General features: G+C 45.1%; 1 protein-coding gene across 1 annotated transcript in view; it reads right to left on the bottom strand.

The window, feature by feature from the left end:
* EPAS1 (endothelial PAS domain protein 1) overlaps positions 1-19,177 on the bottom strand; it is a gene marked incomplete at both ends in the record, with an annotated part of 78,287 nt that overhangs the window by 8,199 nt on the left and 50,911 nt on the right. The window contains 5 exons of the mRNA XM_084234781.1: positions 5,132-5,238; positions 14,320-14,525; positions 14,641-14,759; positions 18,051-18,135; positions 18,522-18,673. Of these exons, the coding sequence (XP_084090907.1) occupies positions 5,132-5,238; positions 14,320-14,525; positions 14,641-14,759; positions 18,051-18,135; positions 18,522-18,673 (669 nt within the window). The remainder of the gene's footprint in view (positions 1-5,131; positions 5,239-14,319; positions 14,526-14,640; positions 14,760-18,050; positions 18,136-18,521; positions 18,674-19,177) is intronic.

Below are 19,177 nucleotides of genomic sequence, written 5' to 3'. Positions count from 1 at the left end.
TGTTTCAGGTCATCTGTCAGGCCTGCCACTTTGAGGGCCACAGAAGATTTGTGACCCATGGCAAAGCCAAGCCACCTCTGCCTACCCTCAGATGGGGCTGAAGAAGGGCCGGCCCCCAGCATCCCCACCCAGCCTCTGCAGAAGCCGTGATGAGTCCTCCCTGCTCCTCCTCCTTGCAGATGTCCTCCCAGTTAGGCTGCGGCTTATGACTTCGCTCCTGAACTGCTTAACATCTGTGTTCACTGTACAGAAATATTGGGGACTGTCTTCATCCTCAGTCTTGAATGCTCCCTCTGCTACCATTAAATCAGTAACAAATCTTTTCAATTAGTCTACTAATGTTGGAATTTCTGGTGTTTTTCTGAACTGCCCATATACTTTTTTTCCTTGGGAATTTACTCTTCAGAATCCCAACTCAGAAACCCCCAAACCACAGAGAATTAGCAAGGCATGGCGGAAGGATTAGGAAATCCTGCTAGCTTGGGGACTCCCTCTTGGTTTTGGTTTCCTCACCTGCAAAATGGAGTGTTGCTAACAATAATATTAATGATGATAATTATTACCTACCCAGTATACCACAGCTCTTTATGCTGAGGACTGAGTCTGCTTGACCAGCTTGTTGGTTATAGAAATGCTGACTGAATGGCACTGACAGTGCTACATAGAAAAAGTCATCTCTTTCCCAAAATGCCCAGACCCTGTCAGATCTATAGTACACGTCTTAGATAACATTGTGAGGGGCCTGTGGGAGAAATCCAGATTCTCTGCAAGCACAGCTTCTCATTTCTCCTGATTGGCTAGTGGGCCACCTCCCATTCACCACCTTGTGGGCCCTGTGTGGTTGAAGAATGCAGTTTGGTTCATACTAATGCTGCTTGAAATCTTTACATTCATATTTTTCTTGGTACTTTTAACCCTCTTAACAAGTACATCTGAGGCACAGGAAATCCTGTATCTTACATCTATCGTGCTTTGCAGTATTCAAAACTGTCTCATAAATTTGTTTTTGCTAAGCAATCAAAACAATGTCAGGCACACAAATCATCAGGATTAGTGTCATCATCACACAACATACTACCACCACGAATATAATTCCCCCTTGACATCTGAAGAAACCAGGGAAGAATTATTGAGCTGCTGAAAAATTCCCTGAGTGGAAATGATAGGGTAGAGTCAAAAATAAAGACTTCTAGTCTAAGCTTTGTTTGGTTTTCACTTTTAAAAATCAACTTTGTTGAGGTTTAATTTACCTTCAATAGAAATGCACCATTTTAAGCATATAGTTCAGTGAGTTTTGACAAATATATACAGCCATGTAACTGTCACCACAGTCAAAAAGTCGAGAACTTTCCCATCATTCCTTAACCCCAAATTCCTTATGCCTCCTGACAGTCAGTTGCCATTTTCACCCCTGGTCCTGGGCAACAACTGATCTGCTTGCTGTTGCCTATATATAGAAATGATATGTTCTTCATTCTCTGCCCCCCCACACCCTTTCTGCATTTCTATGTAAATGGAATGACACAAGAGTATGTACTCTTTGGGGTCTGGCTTTTCACTCAGCATGCCTTCCAGATCCCTCATGTTGTTTAAAGTATCCAAGATTTGTTCATTTTCATTCATGGATGTACTACAATGAGTTTATCCATTTATCTGTCAATGGATATTTGTATTGCTTTTAGTTTTGGGGTATTACAAAGTTGCTACAAACGTTTATGTACAAGTCTTTGTGTACAAGTGGACCTACTTGTGTACACTTGTACACAAGTGGACCTTTGTGTACAAGTGGTTATACCATCCTTAATCTAATCTTTTAAGCAAAATCCTGTGACATAGGAATCTGGAATGCTGAGTGAAAAGAAGCCATACATCTTCTTTTAACTTGAGGAAAATGAAAGCCACAGGAATTGTAACTTAACATCACAGGACACATAACACAGTCTGGGCTAGATGACAATGTTGGGGTTCCTAGTATAACACTCTCCTCCTACAATATCTAGAGCCGTAATTCACTAAGACTACATTTGCTTTTTGCTGCTGTCCTAGACCATCAAGGATGCCGCACTCAGAGAGGCAGCTGTTCTCCCTGACCCCCTTCTGTCTATCCTATAGAGGCCCCCTTGCTGCAGTGAAATGATTCTTGCACAATTTCAAGTACCTGGAGTTAACTTATTTAGATGGTTCTTAATGCAGACAAAATTCAGGTTTCTTATTCTTCTTTGATTAAACAGCTCAGTGAGGAGAGGTTTTAACTGCATTTCTAGCAATTGCTGGTAAGGGCCTGCTCTATATAGAATATAATTATGCCTGCTTTTCTAATCTGTTCATTAATGCCAGCCTTGGTGAGGAGCCTGCTCCTTGGTAGATAGGCTTTTTATGGCCTTTAATCTTGTTTTCTTAAGAGCACATAATGTCCTCACACAACAAAGAAAAGCCAATTCCCCTCCTCAACCGCCACTCCAGGAGAGTAACAATGTATAAATTACCAATCCATTTGGAAATGATGGCTTTCAATTATCTAAATCTGGTTTGAGGACAGTAATTTCAACCGTAAACCTTCACAGACTCAGAAACACAATTGTGCCTAAGTTTGGGAAGCTGGTGTATAAACCTGGACCAGTCTCAAACTTGGGCCTCCAGTTACTCCACAGCCTGAGTGTGAGTCTGTGATGCAAATTTATTTGCACAAACACAATGAAATGAGAAGAGACTATGAATGAGAAAAGAATATGAATAAGAGAGTTGAGAGAGACAGAGAAATAGATGCTTCCATTTTAACTGGTATTAACCCACTTCTCAACCCATACAGCTTTCCCGGTGCTGATCTGGGCTGGCTCACTTGGTACACGGAGCTCAAAGCAGTTTTCCTTGGCTCCATGAAGGGAGGAAGGGAAACTGTGATTTCTATTTGGTTGTGAATGACCTTTAAGTGTAACTAATGCTTAAAAACACAGATTCATTAAAAGGCACCATTATTTTCGCTGAAGTCAGCAGAAAACTGGTAGTACAAATTTTCATTCCTCTTCTTTTTTCATGGATCAAAGATTTTCTAAGAAGGGGAAAAAATCCTGATCCATTTTATTCCTTTTGACAGTATTTTCCCCTGCTTTCCCACTCCAATTATTAAAGTACAATACTGTCCTCCAAGAATTTCCAGAACTCTTTACTACTGTCCCCCTTTACTGAAAAGGCTGGGCTTTCCCCCACTTTTACATCTGGAGGAGACTGGGAATCATAGGGTCGGCTGGGTGTGAGTCCAGGTCTGTGAGTTCCCGTGTCAGGCGGATGTTGGGAACAGAACCCCTCAGGGACCAGAAAAGTGTGGGGAATCCCAGAGTGAAGGCTGAAATCACATCCTACAATTTCAAAAAGTTTGGGCAGCCTCGGGATGTGTGGCCTCCTGGGCACAAAGAGTACTTCCACCATCCCTGACTCCCCAAACAGGGTTGAGTGCCCTAGATTGTTCATGTTTGTTTTTCCCCGGAAAGCACAGTGAGAAGCTCCTGTGGGATACGATAAGAGGCCCTGTGTGCTGTCAGATTAAAACCAAAAGCTATGAGAAGGAGGCAGAGGAACCAATTAGAACAATGAGCTCTTGCTCCTTAAGAGACTATTAACTCTGTTCTCCCACAGCTCATGGTGTTGCAGGTAAGTTACAGCCAGCTATTCAGAACTTCTACTGTCCTAAAGATTTGGGAGCAATGGACAGGTAGCTGCACTTCCATTTTCACTGCCACTGCTGGGAGCCCAAGACCAGCAGGGCAACCTTACCTATTATCAATCTTTCTGTAACGTCCACAGCCCCTCCAGCTACACCACTGTGGGTACTTATTTAGAACCATTCTTTTCCAAATGTTTTATGCCTTGAGTTTATCATTTATTTAGTGCCTGTACTTTACCAAACACTGTGCTAGATACTGGGGCTAAAGATATGAGTCAGCCTGCTCCACAGATCCCACAACCCTCCTCTGTCAGAAATGAAAGATCCCTTGGGACAGACCAATCCTATAAATTTCTGTGTCCCTTAGTGGGTCAACTATGGGATTATAGACCCAGGGTTCTTGCATGGGCTCTAAAGACTCAAGAAAATTGCCTTCTATCACCTACAAATGGGAACCCTTAATTAGGAAGATGGCCAAGGGAATGCTTAGAACCGCTCCATCTACATGCTAGCCACTAGACTGTGTGTATGCAGAACATTTCCATGAAGAAACATCTATCAACCAGCCCTGTTCTACAATCCTTTCTAACTCAGGTTTTCTTTCAAGCTACAAAGCAGTTTCCAGTGCACGGCCAGTGGGTTGCCTGCACAGCCTCCTCCAGCTGAGTCCTCTTGATGTAGCAAGTAAACCCTACAGAACCACAACCAACCTCAAGTATCTAGTAAGTTGGTGCCATAATACCTCCCCCCCCTTTTTTTAAAGATTTATTTATTTATCCAAGCACTGGGTACAGTCAGAAGCGCAGGAGGGTGAGAGAATTCACCAGAGCCAGAGTGGGGAGCAGAGCAGGCAGAAGGACCGAAGTACACTGCTGAGGGGAGCAGCGGGCATGGCAGGAGAGATCTGCATGCCATGTGGGACCCTCACCAGCGGCTGGGAATTGAACCGGTGCTGCAGAGGCTGCGGGCAGCTTCACAGCCCAGTGCTCAACCGCTACGCCACCAGGGAGGCCCTACCTTCCCCTTTCTTAAGCACAGTCCTCCCCATCTTTCAAGGTTCAACTCAAAGTGCCCATTATTTCCTTTCTGAACCCTCCCAGTCTTCTGCAAATGGAAGTACCTGCTTCTCTGGCACATTCCCCAAGTTGTCCCGTAGTAATGTCTCCAGGTCCATTCCACAGGGGTGGCAGACTGTTGACTGCGCTGTGGTGTTCAGTGAAGGTGGTATGTGGAGACTGAGATTCTGCCCACTTTCCACCCTCCACTCTGTACACCCCTGGAGAAAAGCGCCCTCCCCTAACTGCATGAAGCTGCTGGGGGCAACCTGCTCTGACCATCTCAAGAGTCTTGTCTGTTGTGCTGATGTTGGCTCTGTGAGGGAAGTGACTGGATCTCTCCCCCAGGGACACCCCACTCGAGGCCGGATTCCATGGACACAAGGAAGCCACATGGGGCTCTCCTGGAACTTACAATTCTGATGACTTTTAGTCATGTTCTCTGAGTCCAGGGCATGGTAGAACTCGTACGCTGAGCGGCCAAGTAGCTCTTCAGGATGGTAACCAACCAGTTCTGTGATTCTGAATTTTAAAGAAAAAAAAAAAAACAACAACCCATGGGGAAAAGAACCATATGAAAGTGGTTAGGGACCCAAGGAGCCAAATCCAGAAGGTAAGTCAAACACATTCAGATGAACGCACTGCAGACTTCCTGGTGGCACCACTCACTCAAGCAGAAAAACCTGTGACTATGGGTCCCCCTCTAGCTCTGCTCTTCCCCCCTTCCTGAAAACACATTTAGGGAGGAAGGAAAAGCATCAGTTCAGGGGACTCCCTGCTCCCTCGATCCTCTATACTTGCAGGACTGTTCCCCAAGAATGGCTGGAAAAGGCTATCCCTGCCCCACCCCACGTGGCCCCAATCACCAGAAACTTTTTGCACATAAGGGAAGAGATTCAAGGAAGGCAGGTGGTTTGTTACTCTAGTAGAAGACGATAAACATGAAAAGTGAAAATTATGTGGCCCCAAGGGGGAAAAAGCACATAGGCAGCCTTCGTCTATGTGTTAACCACAGAATGAGGAGGAACCCTGTGTAGGGAGAACCCCGTCTGCATTAAGTGTTCATTCCCCTGGTGCTTTACCCTAGCACCTCAGATGCCTGTGGGGCATCAGGCTAGCCTGCTGTGGATTCTCCCACTGGCCCCTGCCCATGCCAATAAAGTGGAAGGCAAGAGGTGCCGAGAGGAAGAAATACAGAATCATAGTCGCAGCAATGTGCCTCCCTATTACAGTCTCTGACGGTGGGCAGCTCTGCAACGATAGGGCTTGGCTGTCCCAGATGTCCTTTTCTTCACCCTGTCAGGTATCCGGTTTTGATGGGAAGAGGACCCAGCAAAGGCAAATGTGGAGAACCATGAAGAATGACCTTCTGCTCTCCACTGGAATCATTAAATCAACAAAGCCCTGTCCTAGAACCACCAGACCAGCCACTCTCCCATGTCATACCTAAATAGGATTTCTTGTCTTGTCTTTTTTATCTCACATGTTTTTCTAATGGGCTCATTGTGTTATTCACTTGGCTTATCACAAGTTAGAGTAATGCTGTATTCTCATCACTACCAGCTCTACTTCAGAATGCAGGACTTCTGGGTGTGACCCCGTCATCTGTCCATGTTGGAGGTTAACATCACAGAGAGGGAAGCAGAAGCAGAAAGCAGGAACAGTGAAACCTTGGTTTCCTGTCTACTCTCTCTCCCTTCCAAGTGGGTCTTGCAGTTTCTTCAGACTAAATCATCCTACGTCGTTTCTATCCTGTTGCTCCCTATATTAGCTTTCCCTATTGCTAGCCACATCCAGGGTAACTAAACCCTTCCTAACTTCCAAGTCCCCCCAGCATCTAGTCTCCACCTTCCAAGCAGTTTGATGTTCAATGAACCTTTAGCATGTTGAGTTCCCTCTGGCAGGGCAAACCCCTCTCCTCACAGACCCCACAACTGTAGAGTCATTCTTGCTACTGGCCTTGCAGCATCCCTTCTCCATGCTTCTCCACACCTTGACTAGGGCCTCGCCTTTACTGTGGGTTCTCTCCAATTCTTCCTTCTCCTGAAGTCAATGGGCATCCAGGATGTCACAGAGGACTGTTCATCTCTCCACATCGGGGGCTGTCAACCCCTGGACTCAGGATGGCTTTCTCCTTTGACCTGCCCTACTAGGGGTGCCCAGTAAATACTTGAGTAGTTGACTGATCAGTGGGTTGATTTTCTCTTTGGGCCTAAGGCACAACCAGAGCCCTGGCTATCCCAGTAGTGCTAAGGAACCTGGGCACCACGAGCTACTTTACTTTTGGAACTATGCAGGACCTCGGTGTGGGCTGGTGCTCACATACAGCCCTCAGCAGACCCCTCATGGTATCAATCCTTCTTCTTCATTCTGAGACAGACTGCCTGGGTGAGACTTGGGGGTTGTTAAAGCCTTTGTCAAACAAGGGCCAGTACAACAGGGTTAAGGAGCACAGGCCTCAGGTGATTTGGCCCAGGGAGATTTTTCCAGTGAAACTCCAGCATCTCACTTGTACCAGATGGCTGGTCTCCAACCAGAAGAACCTGCCCTGAAGCAGAGAGGTATCTGAATTCATGAGCCCTGGCAACTTGGCCATGGGACCAGAGCCCACAGTACCTTAGCTGAGGTGGAGATTAGGACAGAACAAGGAAGCAGCCGGAGCCTATTTCCTTTCCCGTAATGAAGAGCTTTTTAGTTGAGTCTAATGCTTTTCAAGTTTAGCCTGAGAATCAGAATTGTACCGGAGGGCTCTGCTGACAATGGGCTGGCCATTTACAGGTCTGTTGGTTAGCCAGATAAGCTGCAAAGAGGTCCAGAATTTTCTACTGGGCGAGGGTGATTCTGGGAAAGATCCAATTCTACTCCCTAAAGAAATTAAATTTTCCTTCAAGATTAGAATCTTCAAAATGTTCAAAGTAAATATTTACTCTAATCAACCTCACAATATTTTTCATCTAATTAATGTACCATCCATTCAAAGGCGCACAATGGGCATGTTTTGAAGTGGACAAACAGACCTAGATTTCAGAATGGCCAGCTATCTTCCCAGTAGCAGCTTTCATTTATCTTGTCAACTAAAATAAATATTTAATGTCTCCTCCTTCATTCCTTTAAACAGACTACTATAAAAACTGGAAAACACACATACTGCAAACACAATTGAAGAACATTCGTGTTGTCAAACTTAACAAAGCAGGAAGCCCCAACTTGAAGCTCATGGTCATTCGCCTTCAATTGCAGGCACGTAGACGCCAGTGGGGAGGTGAATGAACTGACTTGTTTATAGGGTCGGCTGCTGCAGCCCAGAAGGGCCTTCCCTGCTAGTTCTCTAGGTCCCACAGAAGCCTCTGAAGCTGGGCTGTGATAACACAATTTCATCTGCTCTCCCCAGCCGGGGTAGGACAACTCTTTCTTTTTTTCTAATTAAGGGCCCCTGACTCACTGGGGGGAAAATCAGCTTGAGGTCAACTATAAATTTAATAGTCAACTCAGTAGGGCTGTCCTGTTTTTAAAGAAGAGGGAAGTGAAAAAATGATTTCATTCACCAGATTTTAGAAATGAGAAGAATAGGGGTGATTCTTTAATAATAGAGAAAAAAACAGATCAAAGATGAGGTGAAGCGCGAAAGATGGAGATAAAGACAGGCATTGTGGGAGGCCGAGGGAGAATGAAGGAAGAAAGAAAAATAAGAAAGAAAGGTAAAATTTGGAGTTTGTGTTACCCCAAGTAAAGATGTGGGCCAGACCCCTGGCTTTAGATTTCAGGTTTTAGATATGCCTTCACCGTGTGCGATGACAGTTATTCATTGCTCATCAACAGGGCTTTACCCTTAAAGATGTTCAGAGGCTCTTTCTACATAGTTTGCGGTTGAGTGCTAGGAAGAAAATAGTTTTCTTGGCTTCAGTGCTAGTGCCCTGGCCTCAAAAGGCAGAATTCCAGGGATGCCTATGACGGCTCACGCCTGATCCCAGGGAAGCCACCAAGCAGTCATCTGCATGGGACCCAGCAGCAAGCTCCCTGATTTCAGACACCTTGGCCTGCAGTCAAATGAGGTCTGGCTGTAGTTTTTACCCCTTGTCTGTGCCTACACAAAGAAAGGATTTGCTAAGTAAATTAATCATGTAAACAAGATGGCTAGAGAGCATTTAAAGTATTTAAGAAGATAAGGGTTTTTTTTTTTTTTAAGTACTTCCTTACCACCTACTTGTTTTCCAAAGAACGCATTTGCTAATAAACCAATATATTGAAGTCTGCTTTTCTGCCCCCCACCCACCCTTCAGCACTCTCCTAGGAAATACCTGATTCACCTCATTTTGGTTTCTATATGTGATTAGAAACTTTGAAGTTGAATTTCTATATAATTATAAATTTCTTTATAATTTCCAGATTATTCACTCATATTTCAATGCTTTCTGTTTTAATTTTTTTTTTTAATCCAGATTTTGTTTGCGTTAAATAATACTTTTGCCTTCCATTTTCCTCAAATATTGCATGGTTATGTGACATCGGCACACCCCGCTCTGTGGTTAAAAGGTAATCTATTTCAATCCTTGGTATGATATGTTACAGCCGGGATTCATTTATACATAGGAAGGTAGCGCTGGCTCAGTTCTGGACCAACCCTGCTCTGAGAGCTACCAAATGCCACAGCTGCCTGTCACACCTTGAAACCCACAAGCATTAAGAAGAAAAAGAAAAATACCGGATGGTCTCACTCATAGCAGGAATTTAGAAAACCTAAATAAGGGACCAGGAAAAAGACTAATTATAATAAAGTAAAAATCAAAATCAACAAGCAACTATACACCAGAGACACACTATGGCGGCAAGGGGGAGGCGGGATTAGGGTCAAAAAAAGGGGTGGTAGGAATTGTATGGGGAATATAACCAAGATGAAAATGCATACATTGTGCAAAAATGAAAAATGATGTAAAAAAATATAGAAAAAAATTTGCAAGAGAACAGGTGGTGTAGAAGGAATAATTTTTGAATTGTGAGGCCTACCTTGTGTTGAAGTAAATTCCAGACAACTTGCAAATTCCTAGAATTTGACTCTCCTAGGGAGTATTTCAAGTGGACAAGATTAGATAGGATGATAAACACTTCTCATGTATAGGTACAAATTCTATTAGTATTGATTTCAGAGCATTTTCATTTATAGAAGACAATGATGCATAAGTAGAGCACTTAAAAATTTTCTTCTGAGTCAGGGATTTAAGTAATATGTGTAGAGAAGGGCTAATGTGTATGGCTGCAAAGGTAATCTAGACTGAATATAAAACTAAAAACTACATTTAATGGCTTAATCTGAAAGTACACCTTGGATTTAAAGATGCCATCTATTCTCTAAAAGTTAAAAAATTTATTAAATAGATCTCAACATGCAATAACAAAATATAATCTTATTAATTTGTCCAAAGATCAGTTCATTTTCTTCTCTGACTTCATTACTACTGATTTTCAGGCATTTTGATTGCATGATTTATAACTTGTGGCTCTTTATAATTTTCTTTATTGACATTCTCTTTATGACCTTCAACTACCCCCTTACTTTTCTCATGCTTACTATTTCCAAATTAATATAAAAAAAATTCAACATAAATTTGATCCACAGAATTGAAATTTGTGAGATTGTATGGTCCTCTCTGTTAATTTGAAATTTGTACTGTAATTTAGATACCTTCCTTCACCTCCAGTGAGACTGCTCCTGTTCACATAACTGATTTTAAAACTTGTAAGATACAGATGGACTCACAAAACTGACAAAAATCAAATGGGATTATGTGAATTGCAGACTTCGCTCCACACTCCTTGCCTTGGTTCCTTTCAGTTACTTGTTTCTACCACTAGATGGCAGCACCACGTGAATTTAAGAACCAATCCATTTTAAATTTAAACTACTTGGGGACAACCGGTCTTTATTTTGGGTGAATGTAATGGTACGTTTCATTGCACTCACTGTGGTTTCATTAAGTTGATTGTGTCTCAAACTCTAATCTCTTGAATATTAGAAATTGTCTCATTTCTTTGATAAGAATATATCAGGGTTAAGAATATATCAGTTCCCGAGTCAATTATAGTTTAGTGGGTCACTCAGATTTTAGGAAAGAGAGAATCATGCTTCTGAGTCATAAAGAGTCAAAATGAAGACAAGACCATCAGCTGTGCTGATAATCAGGCCATCCTTTAAGCTCACTACTCTCTTTTATACACAGGTGTGACTGACATATAAAGTGTTACAGGATTTTCTTTGAAAAACACTTACTATGCTTCAGACTTAATATGGTCCTGTGACCCTTTATAAGAGGAGCAGGATAAAGGCATTTTGAACTACCTGCATTTCCTTACTCAATTTCAGATGTTTCAAAATAGTTTGTTTCAGTTTCAATTTATTTTGGAAACCTGAGAGTTAAAGGCAAGTTTGGAGTTCTCTTGTCTCTTTCCTTTATGTTTTCTTTCTCTCCCCTTTTCTGTTCTCCTTCTCTTTTTCTCCATGACTCTTTTCTTTTTTATTTGATTATGTCTGTGATCCTAGGACATTAAAAAAAAAAAAAAAAGCATACCAAACGGCCTCAAAAGTGACTTTGTGGATTTTACACATTCATCAGATCTTTCTAATTCTCCATACAGGAAAATAATCCCCTTTGTGGGAAACCCCGGCCCCTCTTGTGTGTGTCAGGTGTCATGAAATCTAGTGAATTGCCTGAATAAAATGGAAAGTGTTCTCTCAATTATATGTAAGTGTTGGGTTTTGAAGCATTTATTTCAGACGGGTATTAGGAGAAATTGGAGAGGGGAGAAGAGAATGGGAGAAGAATGAGAACATGCCTTTCCCCACCCCAAGAGTAAAAACAAAACAAGCTATCCAAACCAAAGATCCCAGTCCTCATGAAAACAATAGAGGAAAATCACGTAGGGATTAAGGATTTGAAAGAGTCACTTTATAAACTGCCTCAGCCAGGCCTGTGCCCTTGTTAACTAATCCACACAACTTCAGCGCTCCCTGTCTTTAAGGCCTCTGCACCATCTCTCCAGCACCACTGAATTCAGAGTTTGGCCATGTAATTAGGTTTCTTGAAAGACAAGGTTTTGCTGAAAATGCAGTGTGTCCAGCAGAACTTACAGCAATATCTCCCTCCACACTGAGTCACAAAGCCCTAAATGACAGGCCCCTGCGCCCAGTGTGGACTGCCTACCCACGCTGAGGCAGGCCGGACTCAGCACCGGCTCTTGCACTTCTCTGTGCGTCTACAGCTACTTTCGGCAGCCAGTTCCTCAGGCTTCCCCCCTCTTCTCTTTCATCCAGAGGTTAGGTGCTTTTAGGAAATGAACTGAAATGCATTCAAGACAAGATAACAAAGGAAGCATAACTTCAAATTACCCTTTCCGAAGGATTTTTGACCCAAGGCAAAACTTTTATAAAAATCCCCTCTTTTCTACTATTCTGGGGAAGACAGGTCATCTTCTAGGCAGTAGGGTTTTCCCAGTGCTTTTGGGGTCATTTCTGGATGTGGTCCATCCTGTCATCCATGTACACAGCAGCTCCCAGGCCTGTGGCGCAGGCCTTAGGATCACCGCTCTGTGAAGCCAGAGGTGTGCGGGCCTCAGGATGTCCCATGACATCTTGGAAGATTACAGAGAAGAAACACATGACAGAATTGTGTTTTCTGCCAGCAATGTTCTTTTGAGTACCAAACTGCATGTGATAAATAACCTTAACCACAACACAGATTGCTATTGGGCTGCCTTCGCTGCTAATCATCACCATCATTGTCATTGTCACAACAATAACAATGCTGACAACTCTAAGAAGTGCTGTCAGTTCCAGGACAAAAGTCTTTTTCTGTGACATTTTCTCCCCATGAGGTTAGAGCACTTCCTTTATTACATAAATAACCCGCTACATAAATGACCCGCTACCTCCAAGATCCTTGAGTGCAGACGCTACGCTGGTCAGAACTGGGGAACAGGAATGACCCAAGGATGCAGTCACAAAAGTTCTTAAATTGTGCTTGGAGTGAAGGCCACCATCCCACACTAGGTCAGTCTAGAACAAGGGGACAGAAAGTCAGCCTCGCCTGAAAAATAGCATCCCACCCAGGAAGAAAGCCAGGTCCCGTGGGATGTGGGATGAGAGAAAGGTGGGTGGGCCTGGGGAAGGCTGAGCAGGCTTTCTCCTCCTGGGGCCTGGTGGCTTCCTGCTCTGGGAAGACAGGCAGTTTCTGCTGATGGCCTCTGCTGCTCCAGGGCTCCACCCACTACAAAAGTGAGTCTGGCCCCTTGAGTTTGGTGGGGAGATACGCTTTGGGAGAGGGCATGAAGAGGTAGTAAGACAAATAAACAGTAACAAAAAGTCTCACATGAGCAACCACAGTGCCTTCATAGGCATTATCTCACTTTACAACAATCCTGCGAAACAGGTTGAGAAAGAAATCACCTCCATTTTAGGGAAGGGGAAGCTGAGGTCTCAGGGTTTCCTGAGGAGAAACCCTAGAAGGTGAGGGGGAGTGGTTGGAGTGGCAGAGTTGACACAAGAACTGTGACTGGGGGTGGAGAGGGGTGATGGTGACTGTGGATGTGCAGAAAGCTGAGGTCAGGCTAGGAGAGGCCTGTCCTGCAGGGTGCCTCCAGGGACACGACAGTCCACAAGCCACAGGGGCATTTACTTGAGTCATGGATCCTCGTCCTGGCTTCCCTTCCCTCCTTGATGCTGTTCATCACCTTCCCCCTACCTCCAGATCAGCCAGCCTTCTCAATGCCACAGCACACAAGCAAGGCAGGTGAGGCAGTCAGAGCTGTGGTGGGGTTTAATGCCCCCTCCCATAGCAACCTAAGCCTCTTCCCCACCTGCTTTGGTCTTCACCCCAAGCTAAGAATTAGAGATGACGTGACTTACAAGTGCGGTCTTACGTGCTCCTCAATAGTGTTAATAGAGAAACCGTCAGGGTGAGGATAATAGCAAACATGGAACCATCAGATATGAACCTGGGCTGTCTCACCCCAGAGTTGACGCTCTTAACCGCTACATCGTCCTATAAGAGGATTCTAGCTGGGCCTGCCTTTGAGGGTTAGCATCTGGCTTAGCACCATTTATCACAAAACCTTCAACACTCAGCTGGACAGTGGCCAGAACGGAGTGGACAGAGGAGGAGTTCAGGCTGAGGGAAGCATTCAATAACAGCAGAGAACAAACAAGCCATGCAGCCACGGGGCAGGTCTCCAGGCAGAACCTGAAGCTCACAGCAGGTCTTAGGAATAGCAAGGCTGGTGGAAATCTCTAGATCCTTGTCTCCTGCAGAAGACTCATGCGTACATGAGGGAGCAGGCACACACCACAGCAATCAACAATGACAACCACATCACACACGAAAACATCTCTGCAGACAGGCCTTGCTGTGCTGCGTCCCTGGAGGACTGACACCATTAAATTGGGTGTTAGGAGCCCCTCAGCTGCACTGATGGAATGAAACAATGACACAGGCCTACAGACTTGCACCCAGCAACACGTCTATGCTGCAGACCCAAGCCTTTACTTTGGGCACAGGTGTGAACACACACACACACACACACACACACTCACTCACACATGTTGCAGGTTCCCACCTGTCATCGCAGTAGGTAAACTTCATGTCCATGCTGTGGCGGCTCAGGAAGGTCTTGCTGTCCAGGGGGATGTCCATGTGGGATGGGTGCTGGATGGGTTCACACATGATGATGAGACAGGAGAGCAAGGGCTCCTTGTAGCCGCAGAGGCTACTGTGAGGCGGGCAGCTGCTGTACACCTTCACCTGGCCAGTGCAGTGCAAGACCTGGAGACCAGCCCGGGAGGGTCAGATGTTGTGCCAAGAGCACTGGGCAGGGGAATGGGGGTGGGGATGGGGTGGGCACACCTGGGACTCCAGCCCAGGCCCAAGGTCACCCTACCTTCCAGGTGGCTGACTTGAGGTTGACGGTTCGGCCTCTGTTGGTGACTGTGCACTTCATCCTCATGAAGAAGTCTCTCTCTGTGGACAGGTCTTTGCTTTTTTTCCCAAAACCAGAGCCTAAATGGGGAAGGGTGGAGGGAACCAGTTGAATTTAGTTGCATGTTTAGACTCAGAAGATGGGGGGCCCAGTTGCCATATTTTGGGTAAGCTATTGTTTGCATTTCCCAAGGATCTGGCCTCTTGGCACCCAAAACCTGCCATGAATGCTCAGTACCATCTTGGCCTATGGATGAGATTTTCTCATGTCCAGCTCTTCCCAACTGGAGGGTAAGCTCTTAAGGGGTGGAGGCTGCTCCCCCATTTTCTTTGGCATTGCTCCCAGCAAACTTTGGAGTAACAAGACAATGAGTGACTATTAGCCCTAATCTCAGCCAACCTTCCTGCAGGCTCCCTAAGAGGAATTCCAAGGGATAGTTACTCCCAGGGAATAAGCCTTCAAGATCAGAAATGTCCCTCAGATACTCCAGTCTTTCATTTCTGCCCCATAGAAATTTGAATATCCCTGGACCCCACTTTCAACCTACTATGGTTGCATTCAGGATAAAGAACCATCAGCTTTCTCCCTATTACTTTAGGCTCAAGAGAGACCTCTGGTCCCAAACATCCTAGGATTTGGCAAATAAGTCCACTTTGGGGTTTAACTCAACATGGGTCACAATCCTTTCTCAGCCAGAATTAAAGAGATCACCAAGACAAACAACATCACTTCCTTCTAGTGTGATAGAGGGTATCTTCAAATAACCTGCTCATTTAGATTCTCCCCACTTTTAAAAACAAAATAATGAATACAACAAATGCCAGCTGAGTCCCCTTACCTATGTCTCTATTCTGTCTACCATACCATCTCCATACTGCACCTTCCCAGGTATCCCTGCCCAGCATCACAGAAAAATTCCAGAATCCTTTTTACTAGCCTCTGCACCAAAACCTTCAGAGGGCATGACTTATTTGATTCCCCAAAGAGCAACATGTCAAATGAATTGTGGCATCTTTGAATCTATGTTAAACATCCCTGGTAACCCACTAAGAGACCAAATGATGACTCTTGTTTTTTAAGGAGAGAATATTCTTCTATCATAATTATAAAGCCATCTTTCCCATACCTAATTATGTTTCTTACAATTTTAATTTTCAAAGATGGAATCTGAGTATCATGGGATATCTCTATCTTGAGGTCAGCAGGTGTTGGGGATGAGCAGGCCTCAGGCATCCTTCTTTGGCTATTGGCTTAGTTACTGCTGTGGCCTTCTAACCTATTAACCTCTGGATTCTCTCCATTCTTTGATTTCACTAATCTTTCTAAACATGGCTTTAATCAGATTCCCCCCACCCCTGTTCAAGAACCTTCAATAGATCCTCTCTGTCTACAGGATAAAGTTCAAGGCCCTCCACCTGGCCTTCAAAGCTTTCCACAATCTGCCTCATGGTCTTATCTTCCTCTTGGACCTCACACTAACCTTTTGCTTCCAGATTGTGAGTCCACTCAAAGGCCAGCACCTTCAATGAGGATTTGCTGATTCACGGAATTTGACTGATCCCATGTCCTCAATACATGGACCAAGAGATCTCAAGTTCCATTCAGGTAAATACAGCTTCCTTGGCTGTGAATCATGGCTCTTGAGAGCCAGAAGGTCCTAGACTTTGCCTGGTCTAATACTGTCCATTTGAAAAGGAAGAAACCAAGGGATAGAGCAATGAAGTGACTTGGTTAGGGGAACACAGATTCACTGAGACTAAAATCAGTGGTTGAAATAAGACAGAGCACCCAAGGGTCAAATAGAGGAGAGAAATAAGACACTTTGATTTTCGCAGGCTTTAATCATGTACTTTAGAGAGGGATTCAGAAAGTCTAGAAGCCCCTTCCCCATAGAACTGAACAGGATTTTCTCAGCAGATACTCAAAGTGCCAAAAAGTGCTCTCCAGACCACGTTCTCTAGGAGTCTGGTGGCCGACACCTTCAGGTAGGAGAGCAGAGGAGCTCGGTGAGAAGAGGTGAGAGGTAGCTGTAATTCTGTACTCTACAGGCACAGACTGCAGGCTCAGCCTGTAACAAGATGGAGGTGGGCCAATGATGCGTCTGCTCTGGCTGCATGTGTGGTAACAATACCAAACCTTGGTATCTCTGCCTTTGTTATTCAGCTTCAACAGGCCTACGTGCCATGGCAATGAAGGTAAAAGATGTTAAAGGGAATGTTTAGACATGGGCAGAATCTGCCCAGACAGTGATTGAATCTCAGGCTCAGAAGGAACCTTGAAAGTCATCGAGTCCCATTTTTGCCCAAGGCTTCCATCTTCTTGATGCCATTCCCATTCATGCCTTTGTTTAAACATCACAGGTACAGGAAACAAAGCAGCAACTCCAGTTGTCATTGCAAAGTGCTTGCCTCTTATATGGGCCTTCCATTCGCTGGCATCTGCTGGATGCCCCCACAGATAGGGTGCAGTGCACTAGACCTTTTCATCTCTTCTCCATCAAAACCTACCTAAGGCTCATGGCCAGGGGACCACATTCATTTCTAGGCTCCCAAGGTAGTTAACCCCCAAAGGTGCTTCAATGAGCCCCACCTCCTCTATTCATGGCCTTGGGTAGTTTGGGGCTGACCTGTAACTAGCTCTAACAAACAAACACACGGAGTGAAGAATGAAAACTTCAGGACTGTCTTTGGAAGGCCTGACAGCTCTCATTTTTGTGCTTCTGGAAGCTCTGAGCTGCCAGGTAAGAAGTCTGACCCCTGTGGAGACACCATGTGGACAGGGAAAGGCTCTGAGATAGCCTGGAGTGAGACAGAGGTTCAGCAGTGCAAGCATGTCTGTGGAGTCCCAGCCTCAAGCCCGTGGCCATGACATCCAGAGTGAGGCACCTTGGTCATCACCCCACTCCTGCCTCCAGACAATAGCAGCTCAGCTGATTTTGCCTGGAGCAAAAAAATTGCCCACCCAAGCCACAGAATAACAATAAAGTGATTGTTTAAGCCTCTATGTTTTTGGTTTGCTACACAGCAAGGGGTAATTGCAGGAGTTCCCATGAACACTGACACAGAGATCGGTTTGGGTGGTGTCATTTGGCAGAGCTGTGGGACTCTCCAGGGGTGAAATGTCCCAGAGACCCAAAGGAGCACCCTAAGAGTGTGATACCAGGCACCGTGCAGGGCTAGCAGGAGATAATTCTGGGTACTAGTTCCTGTCGGTGTCCTCAAGCTCCCTGTACACAGAATCTGCTGCATTTTTTTTATGGTTGTCAGCTTTTTCCTGGATCTGGATGTGTCTCTCCTACCATCACACAGAGCAAATGCACCTCCCTTCCCAAGCCCGGCAGGAAGGACAGAACTCAGTGGAGAACACCATACCATTTTTGAGACTCAGGTTCTCACGGATCTCCTCATGGTCACAGGGATGAGTGAAGTCAAAGATACTGTGTCCTGTTAGCTCCACCTGTTTCCAACACAAGGAGGCATTTCTTTATTTCTAACATCGAAGGAGAAGATTCCCAGAGGAAGCTGAATCACCTTCCATGATTTGGAGATTCTGAGGAGACTGAATCAGGTCTTTCTTTTCCCAGCCCAGAGTTAGGTTCACAGAAAGATGGAGGTTAATCTAGCCAGGAGATGACCGTCCACCAGGATGGCCACCGCCAATGCTAAATGAGCCTGGGCGCAGGGAGGGGTGTGTTCCTGAGGCTTGCAGCGCCAGACCAGAGAAGGGCAGCATGGGCATATGAGGTCAGGGGGGATGTGACCCACACCTCCCACTCATTTCTGTTCCCAATGGAAGTGTTTTCCCTTCATGAAAGAGCCAACGTGGGGGGGGGGGGGTCTCACCTGGGTGAGTCCCATAAACTTGCTGATGTTTTCTGACAGAAAGATCATGTCTCCATCTTGGGTCACCACAGCAATAAAGCCCTCCAAGGCTTTCAGGTACAAGCTGTCCATCTGCTGGTCAGCCTCAGCTTCAGACTCATTTTCAGAACAAACTGGAAAGAGAAGGGGTCAGACAGCATGTATGAATGTGGTATTCAAGCAGATATGACTGGCATGAATGGATGTCTACCGGGTATAGCTCAAATGCATCAAGTGGACTTTTCTGGAAACACCTCTGCCAACCATCTAGGTATCTGCTAAGATTCCCAAGCAGCAGACATTTGACAAGGACACCCAACAGAGGCTTGGCAGACAGCACCGCTGTGGCGGCAGCACTTCTGGGAATGGTGGCATAGACATCCTGTGTCACAGCAGTAACAGAAGCCCTGTTTCCACTGGCGAGTGAACTGAGCAATGACCAGATACCAGGTACTGCACTAAGCACTTGATGTAATCTTTACAGCACCTACGAGGTAGGACTATTGCCTCATGTCCCAGGTGAGGCTTAGAGAGGATAAGTCATTTGAGGTTATTCAGGTTGGAGCTAGTGAACCCACACAATTGAATCCAGATTCTATTCCAAGATCAGTCTTCTACTTGGCTATGATTTTGGGTAA

The sequence above is a fragment of the Talpa europaea genome (assembly GCF_964194135.1).
Source record: "Talpa europaea genome assembly, chromosome: 6".
In the NCBI taxonomy this organism is placed as follows: domain Eukaryota; kingdom Metazoa; phylum Chordata; class Mammalia; order Eulipotyphla; family Talpidae; genus Talpa; species Talpa europaea.
This window is presented reverse-complemented; position numbering and strand designations above follow the sequence as displayed.